Below are 21,531 nucleotides of genomic sequence, written 5' to 3'. Positions count from 1 at the left end.
GGTAGCCACTGAACAATTTTATTTCGCAGCACTTGTCTATCACATGCATCATGTCAGAAACAACTCATGACTGCATGCGCCATCTCGAAATACGCCTAAAACTGTAAGAGTATTTTCCAGGCATCACAAAAACCATACAAACCACAATCTGCACGCAAACTATCCAGTTATGTATTCTCAGGTAGAGGAGTTCCCAGGATGTCTAGACATACATATTAGTTCTGCCCAGCAGGTCAGTAAGAGAGGGGGGCTGACTAGGAGCCAGCCAGCCGCTCAGGCATGAGGAGAGTTTGAACCTCGTTGAGTCTATATGGCCTAGTGCAGGGGCTGAGGTTGTGGCTGTTGTGCCGGCAGCCAGTGGCTGCTGCGTACCTGCAATCTCCCTGATGATAATGCAATATGGCAGCCCCGAGGGCAGAGCCCGTACAACTTTCTCAGCCCTCTTCAGAGTAATTGGTGACCCCTGAACCTGCCCTTCGTATAAAGGGAGGAAAAGGAGGGTAAAGGAGAGACAGGAGACACAAGAGGAGGAGGAGGAGGGGGAGACAGGACAAGGGATAGACAACAGAGACATTGGAAACGAGGAGACAAGGTCATAAAGAAGGAAGGAAGACAGAAGGTACGGGAAAAGAAAAACAAAGAAGACGTGAGCTGGGAGGAAAAGGTTAATCTCTTTTACTGTGGATAGTTTGAAAGTTCAACAGAGTCAGAAACGTCTGCAGCCGAGTTGTTTGTCCTTAATATGGAGGCCAACAGGGAGACCAATCACCTCCAGTCTGTCTTCCAACTACAATTTCTACTAGTTCACTGTGAAATTCTTAAAGTATTGCAGTTGTGTGTCTGTACATGTCACAGTTCAAATCTGTGCCCTCAAGAGCGAAGGCTGCACACTGGACAAATCACAGACTAGCACCACCAATCTTACTATAATATTTCATCAAGGCAGCTAAATAGTTTCTCTTCTAGTTGCTTGTTTTAGGATTGTTTCCATTGCACCATTCTCCATAATGGTCTAAGCTTCTGTGGCAAAATTATGTCAGCGCTGTAGAACAATGGAGCACTTCAAGAGTACATTTCAGTGCCATACCAATACTGACTGCATGTTAAAGAAATATCTACATGTCTGCAACAATTGCAGTTTGTCTACTTTAACTGTGTGACTTCATTCAGTGGAATTTTTAACATACAGCTCAACAGGCTTACAGGTATAACGCATTCCTTCAGCTGAGAATCTTAGTCGATAAAAATTAATTGTCAGGAAAATACTTTTTTTTTTATAAACATGGTGACTCCCACTGCCAAATTCAAAACCCAAACTCTGAAAGGCTAGCTGTGCAGCATCAGTTACCATAGTCATCCAGCCATCTTTAATCTCGCTTTGCAGTCCACCTTTCTGTTGCAAGCTGCTGGCTGCACGGCAGCCACAGTGTATGACAAAGTAAGGCTTCCTGAAAAAATAAGGCTTTACAGGTAACATTACTGTCATAACATCCAATACAGTTGTCTCATTTAGCACAGTGTTAACTAGTGGTACCTGCTGGTAAATTATTTATCAGTTAGACAAATCAAAAACAATCATTTGCCGCTAAACAGAGCTGAGCTGGGGTCAGTGATAATCTTACTGACAGGTTTTAGTAACCAGAAATAAATGTGTCAATTGATGAGGACAAACCGTTTCTTTTTTCCCCATTGTCAAAGGGATATTAAATAAAAATTTACAATAAAACATTTGTTTTGACAAAAATGTTGTCACATTGCACTATCAAAATAATAAAAATGCTGTGAGGCAACAGTTTAGAGAAAATACACAAGCTGCCTGAGTTATGATGACTGCCAACATTTTTTTTCTAATCCACTTATTTTGTTTTTGTATACAGAAGAAGAAATCATAAGGCGGTACTCTCAATGGACATTTAGTCTACTAAAATACTTTGGTTCAGTTTACACAGAGGGTGTAGTTTTGTGTAAATAACCTTAAAAGAAGAAAACAGATATGCTGGCATTCTTCAAGTTCCCATTGATATTTGAGTGCATAACCAGGGCCACAGACTTTTCCTAACCTTTACCAAGTGTTTTCAGATACCTAAGGTCATGGTCATGTCAAACTGAAGTAACCATAATTACCAGCTTCCTAAAAGAAGAAAAACTGTAAGCGGCACACACGTCAGCATCCAAGTTGTCAGTTTGAGCGTGGATAAGACAGCTAAAAAAAAAGAATACTTCACATCAGCCAAAGCCTGTCATTCGAAGCAATTAAAGCCACATCTCATTTTGACCATATGGCATGAGTAGGGCATAAATAGACCCATAAAAATGTTAATCATGCTTTCATTGGCACAAATGGTTACTGAGAAAACAAAACAAAAAATCATTCAAAGCAAACCTTTTGCCGCTAGTGTTAACACTGTGCGATTTGGCAGATGCATTCATGATTTTAATCAGTTGTTTTTCTTGCAAAATGTGGTTGGACTAAAACGTGATTGAAACATCACAGCTTTTAGCAAGTAGAAAAGTCCACACACTAAATCCTCTGCTCCATGAGTCTGATAAGCACAGACAGATGCCTAGCTAGCGTTAGCAAACCAAGAGCACAGTGTGCAGCATCTCGTCTCTGGTAAATGCCAGATTAGTATGAAAAAACTAGTGTCAGCCTTACACCTGGAGTGACAACCGGCCCAAAAATTGCAGCAGATGCACAGACTGTATTGCATAATTAATCACGTTTCACATTGGAGCAGGACTTTATAAGTCAAGAGTTATTTTTTGACCTAAATGTTTGCACACCTCAGCTTCATGAAGGAGACACTTCATATATTGTGTTAAAAACTACAATTAAATTAATCAAAACTTTTCTTGAAACAATCCAGCTCTGTTTTGTGTTAACATGCTGATGAAAAGTCACAGCCCTGAAGGTGCTCTCTTTCAAAACATATCTTCTGTTGCATTTTAGTACTAACATTATTTTATTTATTATTTTCACTACACAATACAATTCCACCTAAATCAGTGCTGCTGACATGCAGCAGCAACACTGCATTGTGATATTACTACAAAAAAGGGTCATTTGATTAACAGAATACCACACTTTAGCCCAGAGCATTAACTTGTTGCACTTATGTTTTCCTAAGTGCACCACAACTATTTAGTCCTGCGATTTTCTTGTGTGTAGTCATATCTATAAAGCTATTCACTCTTAATCATAGGTGCTCCATGTTACTCATTTCTATCTTTATTGGTGGGTATTAGTCCGTTCCACTGCGTTCATCGCTCCGGCCCTGTCTGTGTGGGTTTTTCTATGCAGTATGAATCCATTTGTCTCCACTGACGGAAAATAATTGCAAAGCAAACAAATCATCTCTGCCACATTGAGCAGGCCTCTGCTCCTGGGGCATAGCAGCTAGATAGCTACAGGAATGAAAGACAGACCAACACAGAGACGAACAGAGGGAGAAAGGAGGGAGAGCAAAAAAGAAGGATAGAGGAAGTTCAGAGCAAAGTGGTTTGGCATTTGCATTATATATGCGGGGTGTTAAAAAGTGTTATGTTAGAGAAACTGATGCAGTCAGATTGAAAGTGACTACATAGTGCACTGGGGAAGCCAGAGAAAAAGAGAGATGCAGAGACCTTGGTGGAAGTCTGCCAGATGGAAACTCACTCCAGGAACATAAGGAGGAGACATCTGGGAACACACTGCCTTGGAAAAAGATAATTATAGCATGATGCAAAAATGGCCTTTTTAAAAAGAAAACTTACAAATAACTGTTCACTTTATTTGGACTACAATATTAGCAGCAGAGTTCACTGATAAGACAAAGGAAAATACTTTGGAAGAAGAGATGTTGAATTTTCTGAAGAGACATGCAGAAAATCTAATATTTATTCAAGACACTAAAGGCTACAATCAAATGTGGCTGCTCTTGGAAAAATGAAGTTGCTCACAGAATGAATGCAGGTCCTTGTTTTCTTGGCAGTGGAACAACTGATATTTAAGACTCACAAAGATGTCCAGCATTATGATTCATTTAGAACAATTACTTTCATCTAAAAATGATCTATAAGAACAATATGTTTTCCTTGATTCAGATAAAGTTCAAAGATAACATTTTGAAAGCACAGACAAATTGATTCTTTGAATAAAATAAGAAAACAAAATTAATCTAAATCCTGAATCCACTATTGTTCTGCTGCTACCGGCTATAATACAAACATTTTTCAAGAAAATGTTGCCTAAAGACCACAGCGTACAACATTTTCAGTCACACGTCAGCAATCTTTCTCGAATAGATGACTTCTGACATCATCATAATCACTAATAAAAACCGTTATATTCCATTCAATAGACCTGAATGTGAAAACATACTTGCAGATCACTTTGAAAACTTGAAAACAACATTTAAACTCAAGCAGCCATAATGATAAACTTGCTATGCACAGTTTATGTTAATAATAGTAATCTATATGTTCTTGCACAGCCGACAGTTTACAAAAGGTTGTATCACCAGAGCAGGAAGAGACTCACCACTTTAAGAATCATAAAAAGAAACATAGGGGGGATTTTGTAATGCCACAGATTGTAATGTAGGACTCAAGTTCTGCCTTTCTGTCCAAAAAGCGAACTGTCTGCTGTGCAACAGTCAATCACACCATTGTGCAGTGCCCCTATAGTGAATACATGCACCGTAGAAATACAACCTGTGTGGGAAAAAATACTTTTTAAATCTTATTTCGGGACAAAGTCAACAAATTTTTTTTTTTTTTTTTTTTTTAAATCAGATGCGAGTGGTGATTCTGTATATTTTTAATTTTTATGTGCCAGCGACTTTTTATTCATTCATTGAGATATTGGCCTGGTCTTGCTAGACTGAAATTTACATTGAATAGCCAGACCATAGGGCATCACAAAACGGTCTGGCTGCACCTCATCATCATTCTGCTATAAGAGGGAGAATTTTGAAAATGGCCTCTACTGCAGTTGCAGCTAATAGCAGGCTTATACCCAGATTCTACATCCGGTAAGTCATCCATCAATCCATTATCTTTCCACCGCTTTTTCCTCATTAGGGTCACATGGGGGCTGAAGCCTATCCCAGCTGACTGAGGTCAAAGGTACGGTACATCCTGGACAGTTCAGTGCTTCCAGATAGTCAGACTAGCCTGAAAATAACTGCCAGAGGATGTTACCAAGAAGGCTGTCGAGTGGTGAGAATTGAATTTGCGGACTTTGCAATCACTCAACTGAAGACTGTGACTGGCTGGAAGGTGCAGATTCAATAGAAAGCCAACAATACAACAAGACACCTACATGTTTGATTGCAGTTTTAAATTAATCTGTAACAACAGCTACAGTCAAGTTTAACTTAAGATCTTGGAACTACAAGTAAGTGCGTAAGCCCCAATATCATCCAATAAAAAAAGAACACAGTTTCTCAATGCGAGCTATGCAGGATCAATTTCAAACATGTTTTTGGTATCTGAGTGACTCTCATCGTCCAAATCGACTCAGTGGAGGAAAAAAGAGGACTTTTAAAATAACATTAGCGTGGCAAAGTCAGTAGTCCAAGTCTGAGAAAAGACCACAGAGGAAATTCCATCAAGCCCACACTGAAAATACAGAAATGTGCAGAAGTTGCAGCTAAGGTATGAATGCAAGAGCAAGAGAGAGACAGAGAAGAATGCATTTAAATGATCATCTTCAAAAGGCACAAAAAAAAAGACAATTTGTTATTATTTACCACTTTTAGGTTCACTTAACCTGCCTTACTAGAATACTGTCGGTGTGATTCAGTCAAATTTGGTTGATACTGATCTGATGACATCCGCAAACACCCATCCGATTCAAATTTTGCTCATTGCTGATTGGTTAATGACAGTATGTGACATCACATTTACCACTTCCATTACGAAAGCATCTTCAAAAGATTATCTGAAGGAAAACATCCAGAACTGTTGATATTTTGGCAGCGCATTTTAAAAAATAATCTTTCAAGGACTTTTAGCTGTTAGCACCAAGTGTGTCTCAGACAATTCTAAGAAAAAGCTGTTTCACACAATGTACCTCTGGTGAAATTCTCCACTAAATGCTCCAATAAGTATAGCATTTTAGCCCAATTTTGTTAGACACAACAGAGAGTATGTTATGTACACACAATACCTTGTTTGTCTGAGAGTTTATACAGTGAACAGATGATAATGTAGGTGTCAGTGGCTGCAGGCTCTGCTGTTGTGCATCTAGACTTCAATCCCTACCAAACCATTCAATCAGATCTGTTAGATTTAGCATAAATTTGTCAAGTTAAAAAAACAAAACAAAAAACAACAAACATGCATTTCAACTCTAAAATTTTTATCATAGCTTTCCAAAGCCTTGAGGTTTGACTGAAAAAAGATTCAAAGGCTTTCACAGTGTCCTAAAACCTGATCCACACCTACACAAATGCTATGGACAAAAATGTGTTGTTGACTTGCAAATAATGTACTGTAACAAGCCAGAGAAAGCATTCACATTACAGACTGACCAGCTTTTGATCATATATTCTTAATTTTGTTTTATTATGGTTTTAAATTTTAAAGTCAAACACAGTATCAAAATGTAATGAGTTACACTTTTTGTCATTACAATCTTAATACAGTTCCTATGAACTTTAACTGTCATTGCTCTCTGGTGGACAAACTATGCAATGGGGGAACTGTTTCTAAATTATTTTTAGGCCTACTTTAATTTTCCTGTCTGCAATCGATTGCCACTTAACAGCCAACAAATACACAAATAATATTAAGAAGAAGCTGTAGCAAGTTCTAATGAGCCTGGTGTGCCTGCTCTGAGTGTAGCTGTAAGTGCAGTGTTAGTGCAGCTAGCCTTCAAATGTGAAACATCTATGCTATAACATTAGTAATATGGCCCATGTTAGGAACATTATGACTTCAACAACAGATCTTTTTTCAACACTAATGAAATATTATTGCTGTGGCCTACATCATTTGTGTGGGACTGACTTCAATTCACAGATACATGGTCTTGTAATGAGTGTTTCACCGCCTTCTGCTGACTTGCATTAAGCTCATCATCATAAAAGCTGCTCTGAGGAGACGTGATCAGTCTGCAAGGTCAATAAACTACTTTAGCTTCCTTTTAAACTGCATGAACTGAACAATTTAGACTGTCTATATGTACAACGCAGCCCTCCCCCTTCTTTTAGTGTGGCCAATTATGGGATAGATTACGGATATGAATCGTGCTGTGGCTGAATATACTTGCCTACATTAGTTCAAGTACAGGTCAGTGTGCTTTAGAAACAGATAACAGATGGACAAGGAGGTTAGGAGAGGTTGTACGCAACCCCGTCCCCAGCAGATATTATTGATAGACTGCTGTGCATCTTGTGCTACAGCTGTGACAATTGGGTAAGCTGGGGGTGCGGGTGGTGCAGACAGATTACACTGGATAGTTAAATAAGCACTCACTAAAGAACAGTGCCAATGTGGATTAGTTTTATGTCCACCGTTATTAACACACTGTTTGGAGTCACAGTTATAGAAGCTTGAGCAATTACCATATATTTAATAGGTTTTGGTCAACAGTGTAACTTAGACTTTAAAAATTCACAAGGGTAGTTTTATTTAAATCAGATCAAGTATTGATAGCAAAAAGGTTTAAAAGGTCAGTTTAACTAAATTAGAAAAGTTTATTATTTTTTTCCATTTATTTAATGGCATCCAAGCACATGAACACACAGTTCTATGATATTCCTGTTCCACTCCTATCATGGAATGTATTCCAGCTACCCTGGAAAAAACCGAGAGCACAACGATTTCACTGAGAAACAAACAGTCTTAATGCCGACCCACCGTGTTTGTGTAACTGTCACTACTCTGCACAAAACGCAATGTTCACACACAGAACAACATTTTTGTACAGTACTGACTGAAAAGAGCGTTTCAGATTTTGTATTAGCAATACAACTAACTCCTAATTTGTTGCCACAAAAATGTAAGAGTGCTGTTGATAGAACAAGGAGCAGCTGATAAAACGAATCACACCTGCATTCCATTGAGACTTTACACAACTTAAGTTATTTTGCACACTGACTCACTAATGGAAGCATTTTTCATATTATTACAATTACAGCCGCAATGAGAAATTATTTTAATTGTTGATTAATCTGTCAATTACTTGTTTGATGTATAAAGTGTCAAAATTATCCAATAATCTCTGCATACCTCAGTGAAACGTGTTGCAGTGAATAAACTGCTCTCTCATGTTGGGAAAATACTGCAAACCCTCAGATTTTTGCATGAAATATGAATAATGTTATTAAAATATTGTGATGAAATGCTTTTCTAAGCTGAGAAATTAGTCATCTAAGCACATTAGATTTCCAATATTTTTGGCTTACCAGTTTAAAATCTTTTTTTGTAGTATTTTACAAGGATGTGCTATAGTAAAATCTACAAATTTCTAAGTGGGGATGTGGGAAGTACTACTGTTGTTTGAGTTTTCTCCTCTCTGTAGATATCCGTTGCTCCACAGCTACACGTTTCCGATCTGTGGATACACCAACCTTCCAAGTGTTTATTGTTCTCTTATGTGTCGTTTGTCTGATTTCTATCTGCTACCAAGGCAGATGTCCGCCCTTCCTGAGCCTGCTTCTGCTGGAGGTTTCTTCCTGTTAATATAGTTGTTTTTCTTCTTACTGTCACCAATAAACTGCTCAAAGGGAAGCTTTGGGTTTCTTGGGTTGCCCTGAAATGGTTTAAATTGTGAACTGGTGGTACATAAATAAACTTAATCTGAATTAAAATGCTTTGTTTTGTCCAAAACCCAAAGCTATTCAGTTTACTGTCACAGAAGAATAGCGAAATGAGAAAATACTCATTATGAAGATGCTGAAATCTGAAAATGTTGACTGTATCTAAGGGGGAAAAATCTGAATAGATGGCAAATAATACAATAGCTGACAATTATTAAACAGCATGACTGGGTGGGGGAAATTAAAAAAAATAGATCCTAACAGGTTGAAAATAGGTTGAGGAGGTATACAGGCCTACAGCTGGGGAGCTCTAACTACTAAATACTGCATCTGACTCGTCAATGCCTGTACAGGAACCCTGTTAAAAGACATTTTTCTGGCGCATTTCATGTTATGCTGCTGCGTTTTGCACCAAACTAATTTGCACTGCTGGTTTTCATGCTGGTCAAGCAGACACTAAACGAGACGGTTTTACATTATAAATGGCAGGGAAATATCATTAGTTGCCAAAGGAAAAAATTAAACTTCCCTTGTAAATTTTGACGAAGGCAGCAACCATAAGATAATAGAGACATAGCAGCCTACCTGAGAGTCAGCATCTGCAGGAAAGACACATGCCAAGCAGAAAACTAGCATGATGCGTTGTTTTTGTTTTACGCAAAAGACAAATTCAGGCGACTGTCAGTGCATATTCTGACTTCAGAAAGGTCGGGTAAAAATGTTTGTAAACACTGCCTGCATTACAGCGTCATGTCTGCAGGGTTTGACAGCAAAACAACTCCATTACACAAACTTTACCAAACAAGCACACCTTCAACAGGTGAAAGCGCAGGGATACATACGGCAGGCGCCGGGACGCAGCCTCTATTTGTGTGTGTTCTTCCGCAAGATAAATTTAAAAAACATGTTGGAATAAAAATTACTGAAAACCGGCAAATAATCTTCTGTAAACTACACGTAGCTTTCACTTGACATTTGCATGCCCGGAGTGAAAAATCAAGCCATTAAAACGTAAATGAAGCAAATCCCCCCTGATGGTGTGCGTAAACAAAAAAGAGAGAGACATAAATAAATTACTGAATTCTATTGTAACTAATTTCTTGAATTCATAATTAAAGAAAACAAACAGCCTTTGCCTTGTAGTACTAAACGCACTAGTACTTTAATGAAGTTTCCATTGCCTGTTTTGGGGCGCCCTCTGGTGACCAAAGACCACAACTGTTTCTCAAAGTGAGTAAACAACAGCAAACAGTAGGGCCTGTTTTAACCTCGAAAAAAACATTCTCCTCAGTTAGTGTTTAAGAAAACATTTTTGAAAACAAAGAAAACCATGCCAGCATTTTTTTACATTTACATTTATTGTTTTTATTTGTGAAAAACAAACAAAGCAAGAATTTCTCCTGTTTACAGATGGCACAGCATTATTGTTAATCCAAGCTTGAATGTGGTGCTCCATATCAGACGCTGTACTGGTCCTCAAAGTTTTAACAGTCGCCATATATAATGTGAAAAATGTGGATAAATCTTACAGGAAATTTATTTGTGGAATGTGATCACAAAAATAGCCCCAGATGCCATCACATGTAAAATCAATGATCATAAAGTGATCATGTTTACAAGGTGAACAGCTGTGGAATCCAGATCTCATTTTTTACCCAGTGATCCAATGTTTACTTCAAACAAGTTAAATGCAGCAGCCGAAATAATATTAGCCCAAAATCTCTCTCACTGATTGAAAATGGATTTGTTGTCCTGTTGGGAAAAAGATTCATTCACCTTTTCAGGAGGCACTGAAATGTATTTGGTTACTGAAGATTTCAGTGTCACAGCTCTTGCTACATAGACGCCTCTGAGAGCACCAGTGGGACTGGATGTGGAACCGTCCATCACCAGTGTAGTGGTACATCGGGATGTTTATCTCCCCCCTAAACGTGTCTACACATTCCTCAGCAGCCAGTGTGGAGGCGAGACGCCAGACTGAGAGAAGTAGTTCCACCACCATGGTTTCTCCTGCCGCTCTATCCCTTCCTCAGCCACATCTGGTTCGCCGTAGCGCTCGAATTGGTGGTAGGGGTCGAATCGATCCCATGTGTCAACTGTGGGGAAGAGGTGGTCGTCAATATCGGGCTCCACAGGAACCTGGATGCAGGATTCGGGTGAAAATGGAGAGCAGAAGTGATGAATGTGTAGGAATGAAGATTTAAAAACATCATCTGTGCAGTAGGTTTACGAAGATTCAAACCTTCTTCAAGACAAAGTCTACACGACCGGCTTTGTTCATGTTGTTAGGCAGATGAACCCTCTTGCTGACCTTGGAATAACCCTTGGCCGTGGCTGTCAGGATGTAAGTGCCAGGGTTCAACAGACGCCAGTAGTCTCCATCTTCAGCTGAGGGTAACGGGGGGAAATGAAAAATGGGGTGAAACAGAAGATATTGGGAAAATAGTAAAGGAGGAGCATGTTAAAGGAAGAAATTAACAATATATCTACTTTGCAAGGTAAATTTCTGCAAAATATGCTTACAAGCTACACAAAAATGACTAATTGGGCCACTATGTGCCACCACAACAACTTTAAAGAACCTTGGCATTGAATCTCCAAGTCTTTGAACTCTACTGGAGAGATGGAGGATCATTCTTCCTAAAGATATTCCTTTATTTGGTGTTTTGATGATGGTGGTACAGAAGGGACTGAAACATCTAGTCATCTAACCCTCCCCTTAGATGTTCAACTGGGTTGAGATCTGGTGACAGTGAAAGCTATACCATATTCAACAAACCATCCCTTGACCCTTCATACTTTATGGATGTGGCCATCCTGAAAAGACACCACTCCTATCCAGATGGAAATGTTCCATGATAGGGGAAATGTCATTCAGAACAAGTTTCCATTGACTTGCATTGACACTTCCCTCAAAATGAATAAGTAGATGGAAACCATGGCAGCAAAATGCCCCCAAAAGCATAACAGAACCTCTAGATCCCCTCATTGCAGGATTTAAGGCTTCAGGGCTTTCCTTTAATCCGTCACCCATCTGCATACTTACCTGTGGTGATATCTTTCCTGATCCACTTGACGGAAATAGTTGCACCTTTAATACCAACTCCATCAACATCCTTAACTACTCCCTTTATTCCTCGGTGGACCTGTTCAGAGAAAGGGACATCATTTTTAGCTTTTCTAATTTTTCATCAAATTTAAGATGCCTTCATTTGACCACAGATTTGTCATTCTTCACTTACAGACTCCAGAAAACTGAGCAGAGCTTCCTTATTTCTCTTCCATTCTGGATAAAGTTCAGCCTCTGAGGGAAATTTGTCACAGCCCAGCTCCACTGTGATCTCCAGACAGTTAGTGTGTAAGTAATTGAAATCTGACATGCCTACAAAGGGGAGATGTATTCATAGGGATTGTGAAGAGAGAGAAAAAAATAGTGTTTAAACGGTTCTATTAAACGGTATCTAGTTTTAAAAGAGTCTCACCACCAGCAAAACTGTACCACTGAGCCCCATTGATGATGCCTCTGGTTCGATAAAAGGAGGCTCCACACCTCTCTGTGTCGTTGTTGGACATGGTGGCATGGGCATCAGCGTAGATACGAGCCAGCTGCTTGAAGACCTAAACAGTGGAAGATTATTGGTCTAGTTGGATAGTACGCAAAGTACATGTTTATGTATAAATCCCGTCTCCATACCTTTTCATCTGGAGTGGGAGACAATATCCTCTCCTCCTGTGGATGTCTAGAGAAGTCGAAGGGATAAGAGACCACCAGCTCCCCTCCGTGGAGGCTGGCAGACTGAACGAAAGGCAGTGACCTGATCCACTTCATCACTGCATAGGTCTCTGGTGCCACCTATAGGTGAAAAGATTAGATTGGATGGATTGTTTTGGGAACAAGACTACAGTATCTACTGCACACATACAGATAAGTGGGAAATTATGCAGACCTGTGCCAAATTTGGATTTATTACAAAATTCTTCTTTTACACATTACTTTTTTTTCTGGCTGGAAATGACATAAAAAAATGACAGAGACTGCAAATATCAACTGTTTCTACTTTTTTCATGCTGTTTTTTCATTATCCCTTGAAATTGTTGCAATTTTTTTTAAATGCAAACTTCTACACTATTACAGACAGTTGTGGTCATTTCTCTTGTTCTGGGGCCTGCAGATTAGGAACAGCTGATGCAAAAGTATTTCAATCAGTTAGTAGTCAATTGCTGAAATCAAAAAGCTTGGTGAGCTTGCTATTGGGAACCATTACTGAGAGAGAGAGTTTCATGTTCTGGATTCTCAGAAGATGAAATAAGGGTATAAGGTCATATCCAAGTGCTTTCTAGCGCCAGTGGTCACAGTTCAAAGCATAACTGAAATGTACAAGGAGTTCCATGCTGTGGAAAAATTCAAAGGGCTCAATAGGAAGCAAAATGTGACCAGTGTACGAGGTCAAGACGAACCTAAGGATCACTGTTGGAGCCATTTCAGTTGGTAACCAGCAAGTGGTGCTGTGACGAGTTACCTGTGTATTTAGGCCACACTAATTGTCACAGGTGTGGTGCAAATCAAGAGGTGAATTGTTTTTGACTGTGGTTTATCGTGGCGTGGCATGACAGACTGTTTGTTGGAAAGACTTTGCTCTTTATTAAACTTGATGAACTCCAGAAGGTAAATAAATTGATGAATTCGTTCATAATTGTGAGTTTGGACTATTACTTTTTGAATAGACTCTACTGGTGTTATTTTTGTTATTTTTTGGACCAAGACGGAGTACAAGAGTACGTCAGAGCGGCCAGAAAGCCACGCGTTCTTAACAGAGCCAAATTTGCGTCGCCAATCACCATCAAGACAATCCTGAGGAATCTGACCACCTCTTTCACCAATATCTCAATCAGGCCCTCCAGCAGCCACTGAACAAGGTTGGTGTCCATGGATGCCAACCAAGGGGAACTGCACCTCTTAGGCTCACAAAAGCTTTCCTAACCTTGCAAAAGGTCTCCTGAGAAGAAGAAAACTTCAGGTCATCAAGTCTGTGATACGACAATAATGGAGTTGTTTGGACACAGAGATGTGGCTTCGGTTTGGAGAAAAGAAAGAAACATTCAACCCCAAGAGTAGCGGTGGGAGTGTAATGCTTTGTAGGTGTTCTTCAGTCAATGAACCAGGCAGCTTTGTCAAAGTCAAGAGCATCATGAGAGAAGAGGACAGCATTAACATTGGCCTTTGCACCTCGGCACTGGACCTTCCAACAAGACAATGATCCAAAACATACAGTCAAAGTGGTTAAGAAATGGTTAAAAAAAACAATATGAACTTGTTGGAGCAAGATGTGAATCCTTCAAGAATATGTGGAGCGAACTGAAGACCAGAGTGATGGCAAGGAAGCCAAAGATCTGGAGATTGTCACAAAATCAAAGTGAAGATATGCAACAAGCCTGTTAGCAACTATAAGAACTGTTGTTGTGGTATCAAATTAAGGTTTTGTCACTGATCACTGACAAGGGGTGTGAATAATTCTTGACATGGCATCTTTGTGAATGAAAAAGAAAAAAAAACCCAGAAATAGTCTTTACCATTGACATCTCAAACATAGTCTTATTGTCTTTTGTCACTTGTTTTTTGTTATTTCCAGTCAGACAAAACCCACAAATGAAAATTTGACATGAGTGTCAGTAATTGTCCACATAATGTTAGCCAAATTAACTAAAATCTTCCCACCTTTCCAAACCAGTAGCCATCTGGGATTGGGATATGGTCAATGCGGTAGTGCCTGCTACGCCGGTTCCGGTAAAACACGGAGGTGAGGTCCGGAAAGTTGCGGTTCAGGTCGATATTTTGGGCATTGCCCCGACCATTGGTCCAACCATTCAACAAGTGACCCTGTAACATTTGTGTTCAAACAACTAGAAGCATTAAAAAATGTGAAGCTGTTGTGATCGATGGTAACTGAAGGTGATGATGATGATGATGATGGTATGTAGACATTAGCAGGAGCAGGGATTACATGAAAAAAACTACTCAGCAAATTATGTGAAGATTAGTCAGTGATTCAAGGAGGAATATGTTAGACTACTTTTGTTAAATCTATTGTTAACACAAAGACAAGACCATATATCCGTCATGAGAAAAGATAACAAATTGAAGCTGAAATCATTTTTTTAAATTAGAGGTGAGAAGAAGGTATTCAGTCCACAAAGTTTCTATCCAAACAATTAAAAAAGGGATAGTTGGAATTTAAACTGTTATCCTGTCATATTAGAAAGATTTCTGTATATGTTTACATACACAGTACAAATATGACAGTTTGAGGTTTTAATTTATTCTTTTATAACTGACAATTTACTGTAATACATGCAATATACTGCATATGAATATGCAGAACAATTTCTACATTTGAACATATTAATAAAATGTGCAGCATACTAGAAATTTTCATAAAGTTTTCATCCATGTACTGTATGCAGTCATTTAGATCAGTACATGTGTAACACTCCATTACAGTGAAGAAATTAGGCTATCCCATACATTTTAGAATGTATATTATATACATGGTCATGTCGATCATCACAGTTTACATTATGGATCTCATAATGTAAGCTTTCCCATATGTATAGCAGTCCTGTGTAAAAATGACTAATACATATATCTGAGCATGCAGGTGATCAGTCCACGGCATAATATCCATGCAGAGTTTGGTAGATGCTCAATGACAAGGTACTCATAAATGTACACAACATTTCTATCAAAGGTTGTGGATAATGCTCAAGACATGCCAATGCAGAGTTCTCGCTGTATCTGGTTTGTTAAGGAATTTGGTTTGAAAAATCCTCCTGTACAATGCACAGTAGGACAAACACAGCTAAGAGACTTCCACAATTACTAAGCAAGGCAGTAAATTGAAGTAGAAACATGCAGAGTTCAGCCAGTTTTCCCACTGCCAGATATTCAGTCTAAAGTTGCTGTCAGAATTTTCAAGGCTCAAATTTAAATTAAAAATGCTCATTTTTGTTATTTTCGGTGTAGTTCTAGCTACGCTGAGATCTGACAGGTTGATGACTTGTCTGGTAGTAGGAGAACCAGGACTAGAAAGATTATGTGGACAGACAGACTGAGCAACAGGTAGGAGGTGGAAGCCTTCAATTCTCTTTTCTTAGACTTCTCTACTGCAGCATTGTCACAATGTCACTCCATGGTATCCCATTTCATAGCACATAATGTTTCAGTCCACACCATTAGCAAGCCATAGCAGAGAACCTCATTGTTCCACCTCCGCACCTCAAACCGAACAGGCAGTGAAATGTGAGCGGATAATGGCAAATTTGTCTTTTCCTCTGTTAACAATATTTACTTCGTGGTTGGTGAGCTCCGGGTCATTGCTATCCTCTACCTCTGCGGCGGCCAGCTCATAGCCATCGGGGTTCATGGAGGCCAGAAGGTGGATGCGAGTTGTGTTGATGATGGTCTGAATTCTCTGGTTTCCCAGAATGTACTCTGAACACAGGTACTGGGCCAGATAGATGAGCAGCTGGCGGCCCAGCACCTCGTTGCCGTGCATGTTGCCCACCAACTTGATCTCTGGCTCCACTACAGTTCATGGAATGAAGCAAACATGATTAAAGCTGCATTCTCTCATTTTTTTGACTGCTTTGGGCAGTGGAACAAGTCAGAAATGCATTATTTTCCTTTAAAAAGTCATTGTGAAGAATGGAACACTTGCCTATCCAGCAGACATGGACCAACTTTAGCTTTCATTAAGTCCAATATATATTGTGTTTTTTTACCCTGTTTTAGTACCTCTTCTATTTTTGAGGGATTTATACGGCTTGTTAACTGCTGCTATGTCCATCAGCATTAATTCTGTCTGCCATTGCGTGTTGGGAAAGTAATGCAAAATCAGGACTAAAAACAGCTGGAAACAAGATTGATGAGAGCGATGAGACAGCTTATGAGAGCGAGAGAAGGACCGAGAAGATAGTGGAATAAATTTAATTATCTTTTTCACATGTTTTCATGAACTTTCACTTCTGACATGAGGTTGCCTGAGTATCAATTTCAAACATTCAGGAGAAAGAACACTTCTTCTAATTAGGGCATCTTGTCTGGCCTCAATTTTGCCAGAAAAACTGCAGCATGTGATGAGTTGGGCTCACAAAAATACAGTGAACATTCTCAGTGAATGCAAATCATGAAATGTGGAGTCAACCAATCCAACCAAATATTTTTTTGCTAAATGCAGATACAATTCAGCAATATTTTGTTTCTATCAAACACATCATATGGATGTTTCATGTATAACTGAGCAACATTTTCTGGCTTGTGGCATAACTGTCACAGCATATCTTCTAAAGCAATCAGCAGATAGTTTAGCATAGAACAGAAGTCAGTACAGCCATGTAACTGTAATGTCAAATCATTCAAAATTCAATTACCTTACAGTAATTTAACTGCCTCTAAGTTAGACAGAAGGGTATTTGTTCTGGACTGAGTCAAAACAATGAAGTTGGGGGTCATAAAATCAAAACAGTGAGCTGAACAATAACTGATAAATCTCTGAGGGTTTGTTACTTTGCATTGCACAAATCGTTAGTTCTTCTGTTCATATAACACTAGAGATTAGTCCAGCCTTAAACTCACATGTGCAATATGATTATTATTGATGTTTTCCCTTTGATAAGTGAGTGCTTCTGCTGTGTTCTGTATTGTGCATATTCCAGGTAATGAATGCTAACATCTGAGTTTCTTGGCTGATCTGCCTCCTGCACTTCCAGAATTCTTTAAAGTCTCTCTCCAGTCATTGATTCGATTCCTAGAAGCTCATCTCTGTGTACAAAAGCTACATATTCACAAGCGTTTTTCAAGAAAATTACTATTTTCTCTCCTGAGATTACTTTGATGCAATTCTACATTGTTGTTTCTCCTAGAATGTGAAAAACTAAACAACTTATTTTGCTCATGATGTGTCTTCTAGTACACCATGTGAATATGGAAACAAAGTAAAAACCTTGATTTTCACTAGAGGGAGTCTCTATAATTACTATAAATAATAGTGGTTTAAGTAGGTAGTACGTACATTTCTTCCGAGACAGATATTTAACTTTGAAAAAAAAACTGCATGAGATCAAACAAAGATACTTTATTAGGGGCAAACCTACAGCTCTGTGCAGGCTTATAACATTTTTTTTCCCGTATTGGTTCACTCTCTCTGCTGTCATTAGCATTGTTTCCAAAACTCTGATAAGAGCTTTGTATGCAATCTGCTCATTACCAAAGTAATAAGCAAGTGAAATTCATTTAGAATCAGCCGGATGTATAAATAAGTAACTGCCTGCTGCAAACTTCACAATGTCATGATATTGTGATATTGTGATATATCAATGTTGTGCTGCTTTTGCTGCCCACAAGTGGCCAAAAAAAATAAGATAATGCACATTTACCCTGAAAGACTCATGCTGCTACTGCATTTATGCACATTTATGAACATATATTACTGTTCTTTTTAAATTGTAACTGTTTATCACTGTGGGAACTGGTATCCTAATCTCGTTGTACCCGGTACAATGACAATAAAGGCTATTCTATTCTATTCTATTTATGGACTGGATGGGTATTTGTGGTGTGTAGGTGAACATGGGAAATGGAGATGAAGTATGTAGAATTAGTATTTACGTCTTTACTCACGTAGCTCATGCTGTCCTGGGTTGTTGGTGAACTCAATCACCAGCAGATCTCTGCCCTCAGTGCTGCGTCCAATGCTGTACACATGAGAGATATGGGAGCACTTGGCTGCTGTTCTCTTCAGTAAACTGTACATCTGAGCGTTCGAGGTGTAGGTGAACTGGATGATGGTGCTGGGCTCCTCAGGAGACAGACTGGACATGGCAAGTTCCTGTCTGGCTGAAGGAGGGACACCAAGGATTTAGGGAAGGACAGAAGAGTGCAATGTTAACCTTGCTTGTATCGGTGCAAACAGAACAGCACAGCAGCGTGACCTTTACCTTTCAGCCCTGCTAGGGGATCGAAACAGCCCTCTTGGTCGCTGGCAAAGAAGCGATCACAGTCCAAGAAGTAGGGCCAGGCCATTTGGATGGCTTCAAAGGCATGGGCACAGTCCTTCCTCAGTGCCTCACATGTGCTGCGACACGGTCTGATCATCTTGTCGTCCTTGCAGGGCGAAGCGAGAACCGAGCAGCCTACAAGACGAATCTCAGGGGAGCACTCCCCGTTGAGCAGGCCGTGGATGACGCTGAGGAGGAGGTATTCTGCTCCAGACTCAGCATCCACACGACTCCGGTGGCCGAGGATGTTGGGGAATATGGTACTGGAAATACGATGTTTAAAATGTTTTAAAGAGGAGGATCCACACGTCCCCACAATCATTGTCAAGATTTTGTTTTTTTTATGAATCAGGTTTAAAACAATATAAACAAAAGCCTCAGAACAAAGGCTGTTTGCCAAAGATTATGATTGGCACTGATTTCAACACTATTATGACCCACCTAGAATATTCCAAATCATTGCAGTAGCCCAGGTTCAGCTCTGTGCACTTAGCTGATGGGAGAAAGAAGAGACAAAGTTTAATATATTTAGTCAAGTTACCTTTAAAATATAACAAATTTCAAGCAAAAATTGGTTATCAGTAGAAAAATAAGACTGGCATTACAAGTTAAAATTTTGATTTTAAGACTCTACAGTGTCATTTAAAAATGTAAAAATTAGGGATATAAACCCTGTAAAATTGTGCAAAATACAACTTCAAATGGCTGTTATAAATAAGTGTTATGAACTCTGGAGATTAACATGACTTATCTAGAACAAATCCAAGGATTCCCTGGCTCCTTTAATATTTCTGTCTTTCTTTGTTTAACTTCTGTGGTTGAATCTAGAGGAAGTTTTGGACATCAGCTCAATATTCCTCACAGCCTATTTCTGTCTATGCTCAAAGATCTTTATGCCACATCTTTAAAAGTAGTTACAAGAATAATGTCTTATCTCTATGCTGCATGTGGATCTGATGAGACGTTTTATGGGTTTTGGACTTCCTCTCTTACATAATTTAGAGCTTCCACGTGGAATGAGCCTGTGGTGTCATCACTGACCTCTTGCTGACTTGCAACCTGTCATTCACACTGTTCACTGCCTCTCGGTTGGAAGTCACTCAAAAAAAAAATGCTATCTTCTATCATCTGGCTGGAAAACTACGGACACACAGACAGTATGTGACTTTAAGGGCCCAATAAATCCTCTGGTAGCTACAGACTGAGCTTGACTTTCTGAAGAAGAGGCTTGTTGCATCTTGCAGCAGCAGTTGGTATTTCAAACTATTTGGTTATCAGCCCTGGAGGTGAGCTTACAGTCTGCAAATTTAACTCACTCTACTGATGCAGCCGTTTTATACCTTTTATACCTGGAAATATAAACTCTAATCTATTTGTTGCATGTATTTCATGTTGCAAAAATGAGGATAATGAATTCCCCACATACGTTTCTCCTCATAGACGTTGTTGCTGCATCTCCCTGAGAGAAACAAGCCAAACGTTAGAGGAAACAAATCCAACGCTAGGAGGCGACATTTTCAAAAGCATGACACAAGGCAGAGCAACAACTGTTGTTTACTGTGATCACTGTTTGTAACAGGACTGCTGTGCTTTTTTTCCCTGTTGCATGATATTCAGTTTGCATTATCATGAAATTTATCAGGTTCCTGCAGAATTCAAATCCAGATACTAAGTCATGAAATTGTGGGAGACTGAGAAATATCTGAAGTTAAATGAAACATAACCTCTAATCAGCAAATTTCAGGAGAAGATTTAAAATGAGTGGGAGGTATTAATGGATATTAAAACTAGGATCCGTGTTGCACGGCTATGGAGCTCAGCTGATAAGAAACTTAGGCAGTATGCACTGAAATTTTTCACTTTAAATCATACTTCCATGTCCAAAAAAGAGTAAACGACGCATGGTATCTTAGCGTTCATGCGCCACAGTACACACATCTGTTCAAACTGAGAGATCTTACCTAAAAATTCGTCTCCGGGATGACAAGTCTGCTGCGGGGCGCACCAACAACTTCTCGCCACGAAAAGGAACAGCAGCGAAACTCCTGAACGCATGTTGTAGTGCAGCGAGCTGTGTGTGTGATGTGGCAGTGTGAGTGTGTTTCAGCTGCTGCTGTTCCTTAGTCTTCTAGGCTTGATGATAATTACCACCCACAGAACACGGAAACCTCCTTCCTTTGTCTGCGCGGAGCATCCCTGACCCGGAGTGCGGAGCCAGGATTATGGCTCAGTGCTGCTCCGATCATATTTCACTTTGTGTGTGTGTGTGTGTGTGTGTGTGTGTGTGTGTGTGTGTGTGTGTGTGTGTGTGTGTGTGTGTGTGTGTGTAGGGGCACGAGGAAGAAACGTGGCTTGTGGGGGTGGGAATGAAAGACGTTGGGATTTTTTTTGACGCAATAGAGCTGTTCATCAATTAAATGCAAAAATAGATTTTTTTTCTTTTTTGCATCATTAGTCTGTCACCAACGTCAGTCTTCTCGCTTTTGTATTCTTAAAAATAGAAGAGTATTATGTGGATTTACACATATTTTTAGAGTTTCCTCCTCAAAGGTCAGAGGATCCCAGAAGAAGTCTGAGGGTGTCACTGAAATAGTTAAAGAAATAAAAATCTGATGCATAAAGCACTACATCCAACTGGCTTCTGTTTCTTTTCAATGTAAAATACTGGTTAGTTCCACATCCACACGTAAGATTATGTGACTATCCTAGTTTTTGAGTGACAGTTTAACTG

The 21,531-nt window shown here is 39.4% G+C and overlaps 1 protein-coding gene across 2 annotated transcripts; it reads right to left on the bottom strand.

Moving 5' to 3' along the window:
- Nucleotides 1-10,671: 10,671 nt before the first annotated feature.
- On the bottom strand, nucleotides 10,672-21,073 carry cpz (carboxypeptidase Z). Of its 2 annotated transcripts, none has more exons than XM_022211757.2 (13): nucleotides 20,762-21,073; nucleotides 20,227-20,259; nucleotides 19,242-19,293; nucleotides 18,741-19,063; nucleotides 18,424-18,639; nucleotides 16,094-16,329; nucleotides 14,464-14,625; nucleotides 12,442-12,600; nucleotides 12,230-12,365; nucleotides 11,990-12,129; nucleotides 11,794-11,893; nucleotides 10,990-11,135; nucleotides 10,672-10,886 (listed from the first exon to the last, which is right to left on the bottom strand). In XM_022211757.2, exons 1-13 carry the CDS (start codon nucleotides 20,853-20,855, stop codon nucleotides 10,683-10,685), a joined length of 2,001 nt encoding a protein of 666 aa, XP_022067449.1. In that variant the 5' UTR covers nucleotides 20,856-21,073; the 3' UTR covers nucleotides 10,672-10,682. The 2 variants fall into 2 exon arrangements, with proteins under 2 accessions (XP_022067449.1, XP_051802076.1); XM_051946116.1 differs by having other exon boundaries at nucleotides 16,133-16,329.
- Between the last annotated feature and the right edge of the window lie 458 nt (nucleotides 21,074-21,531).

Source organism: Acanthochromis polyacanthus, chromosome 3, assembly GCF_021347895.1.
Source record: "Acanthochromis polyacanthus isolate Apoly-LR-REF ecotype Palm Island chromosome 3, KAUST_Apoly_ChrSc, whole genome shotgun sequence".
NCBI lineage: Eukaryota > Metazoa > Chordata > Actinopteri > Pomacentridae > Acanthochromis > Acanthochromis polyacanthus.
The sequence above is the reverse complement of the archived record's forward strand: the minus strand, read 5'-3'. Positions and strand labels throughout refer to the sequence as shown.

Excerpts from the sequence above, each read along its gene's own strand:
- cpz (XM_022211757.2), bottom strand. The coding sequence starts at position 20,855 with ATGCGTTCAGGAGTTTCGCTGCTGTTCCTTTTCGTGGCGAGAAGTTGT. Across the intron at positions 12,366-12,441 it reads CTCCCACTCCAGATGAAAAG|GTCTTCAAGCAGCTGGCTCG; the intron begins GTATGGAGACGG and ends TCCACTGTTTAG. Across the intron at positions 10,887-10,989 it reads TAGACTTTGTCTTGAAGAAG|GTTCCTGTGGAGCCCGATAT; the intron begins GTTTGAATCTTC and ends TCCTGCATCCAG.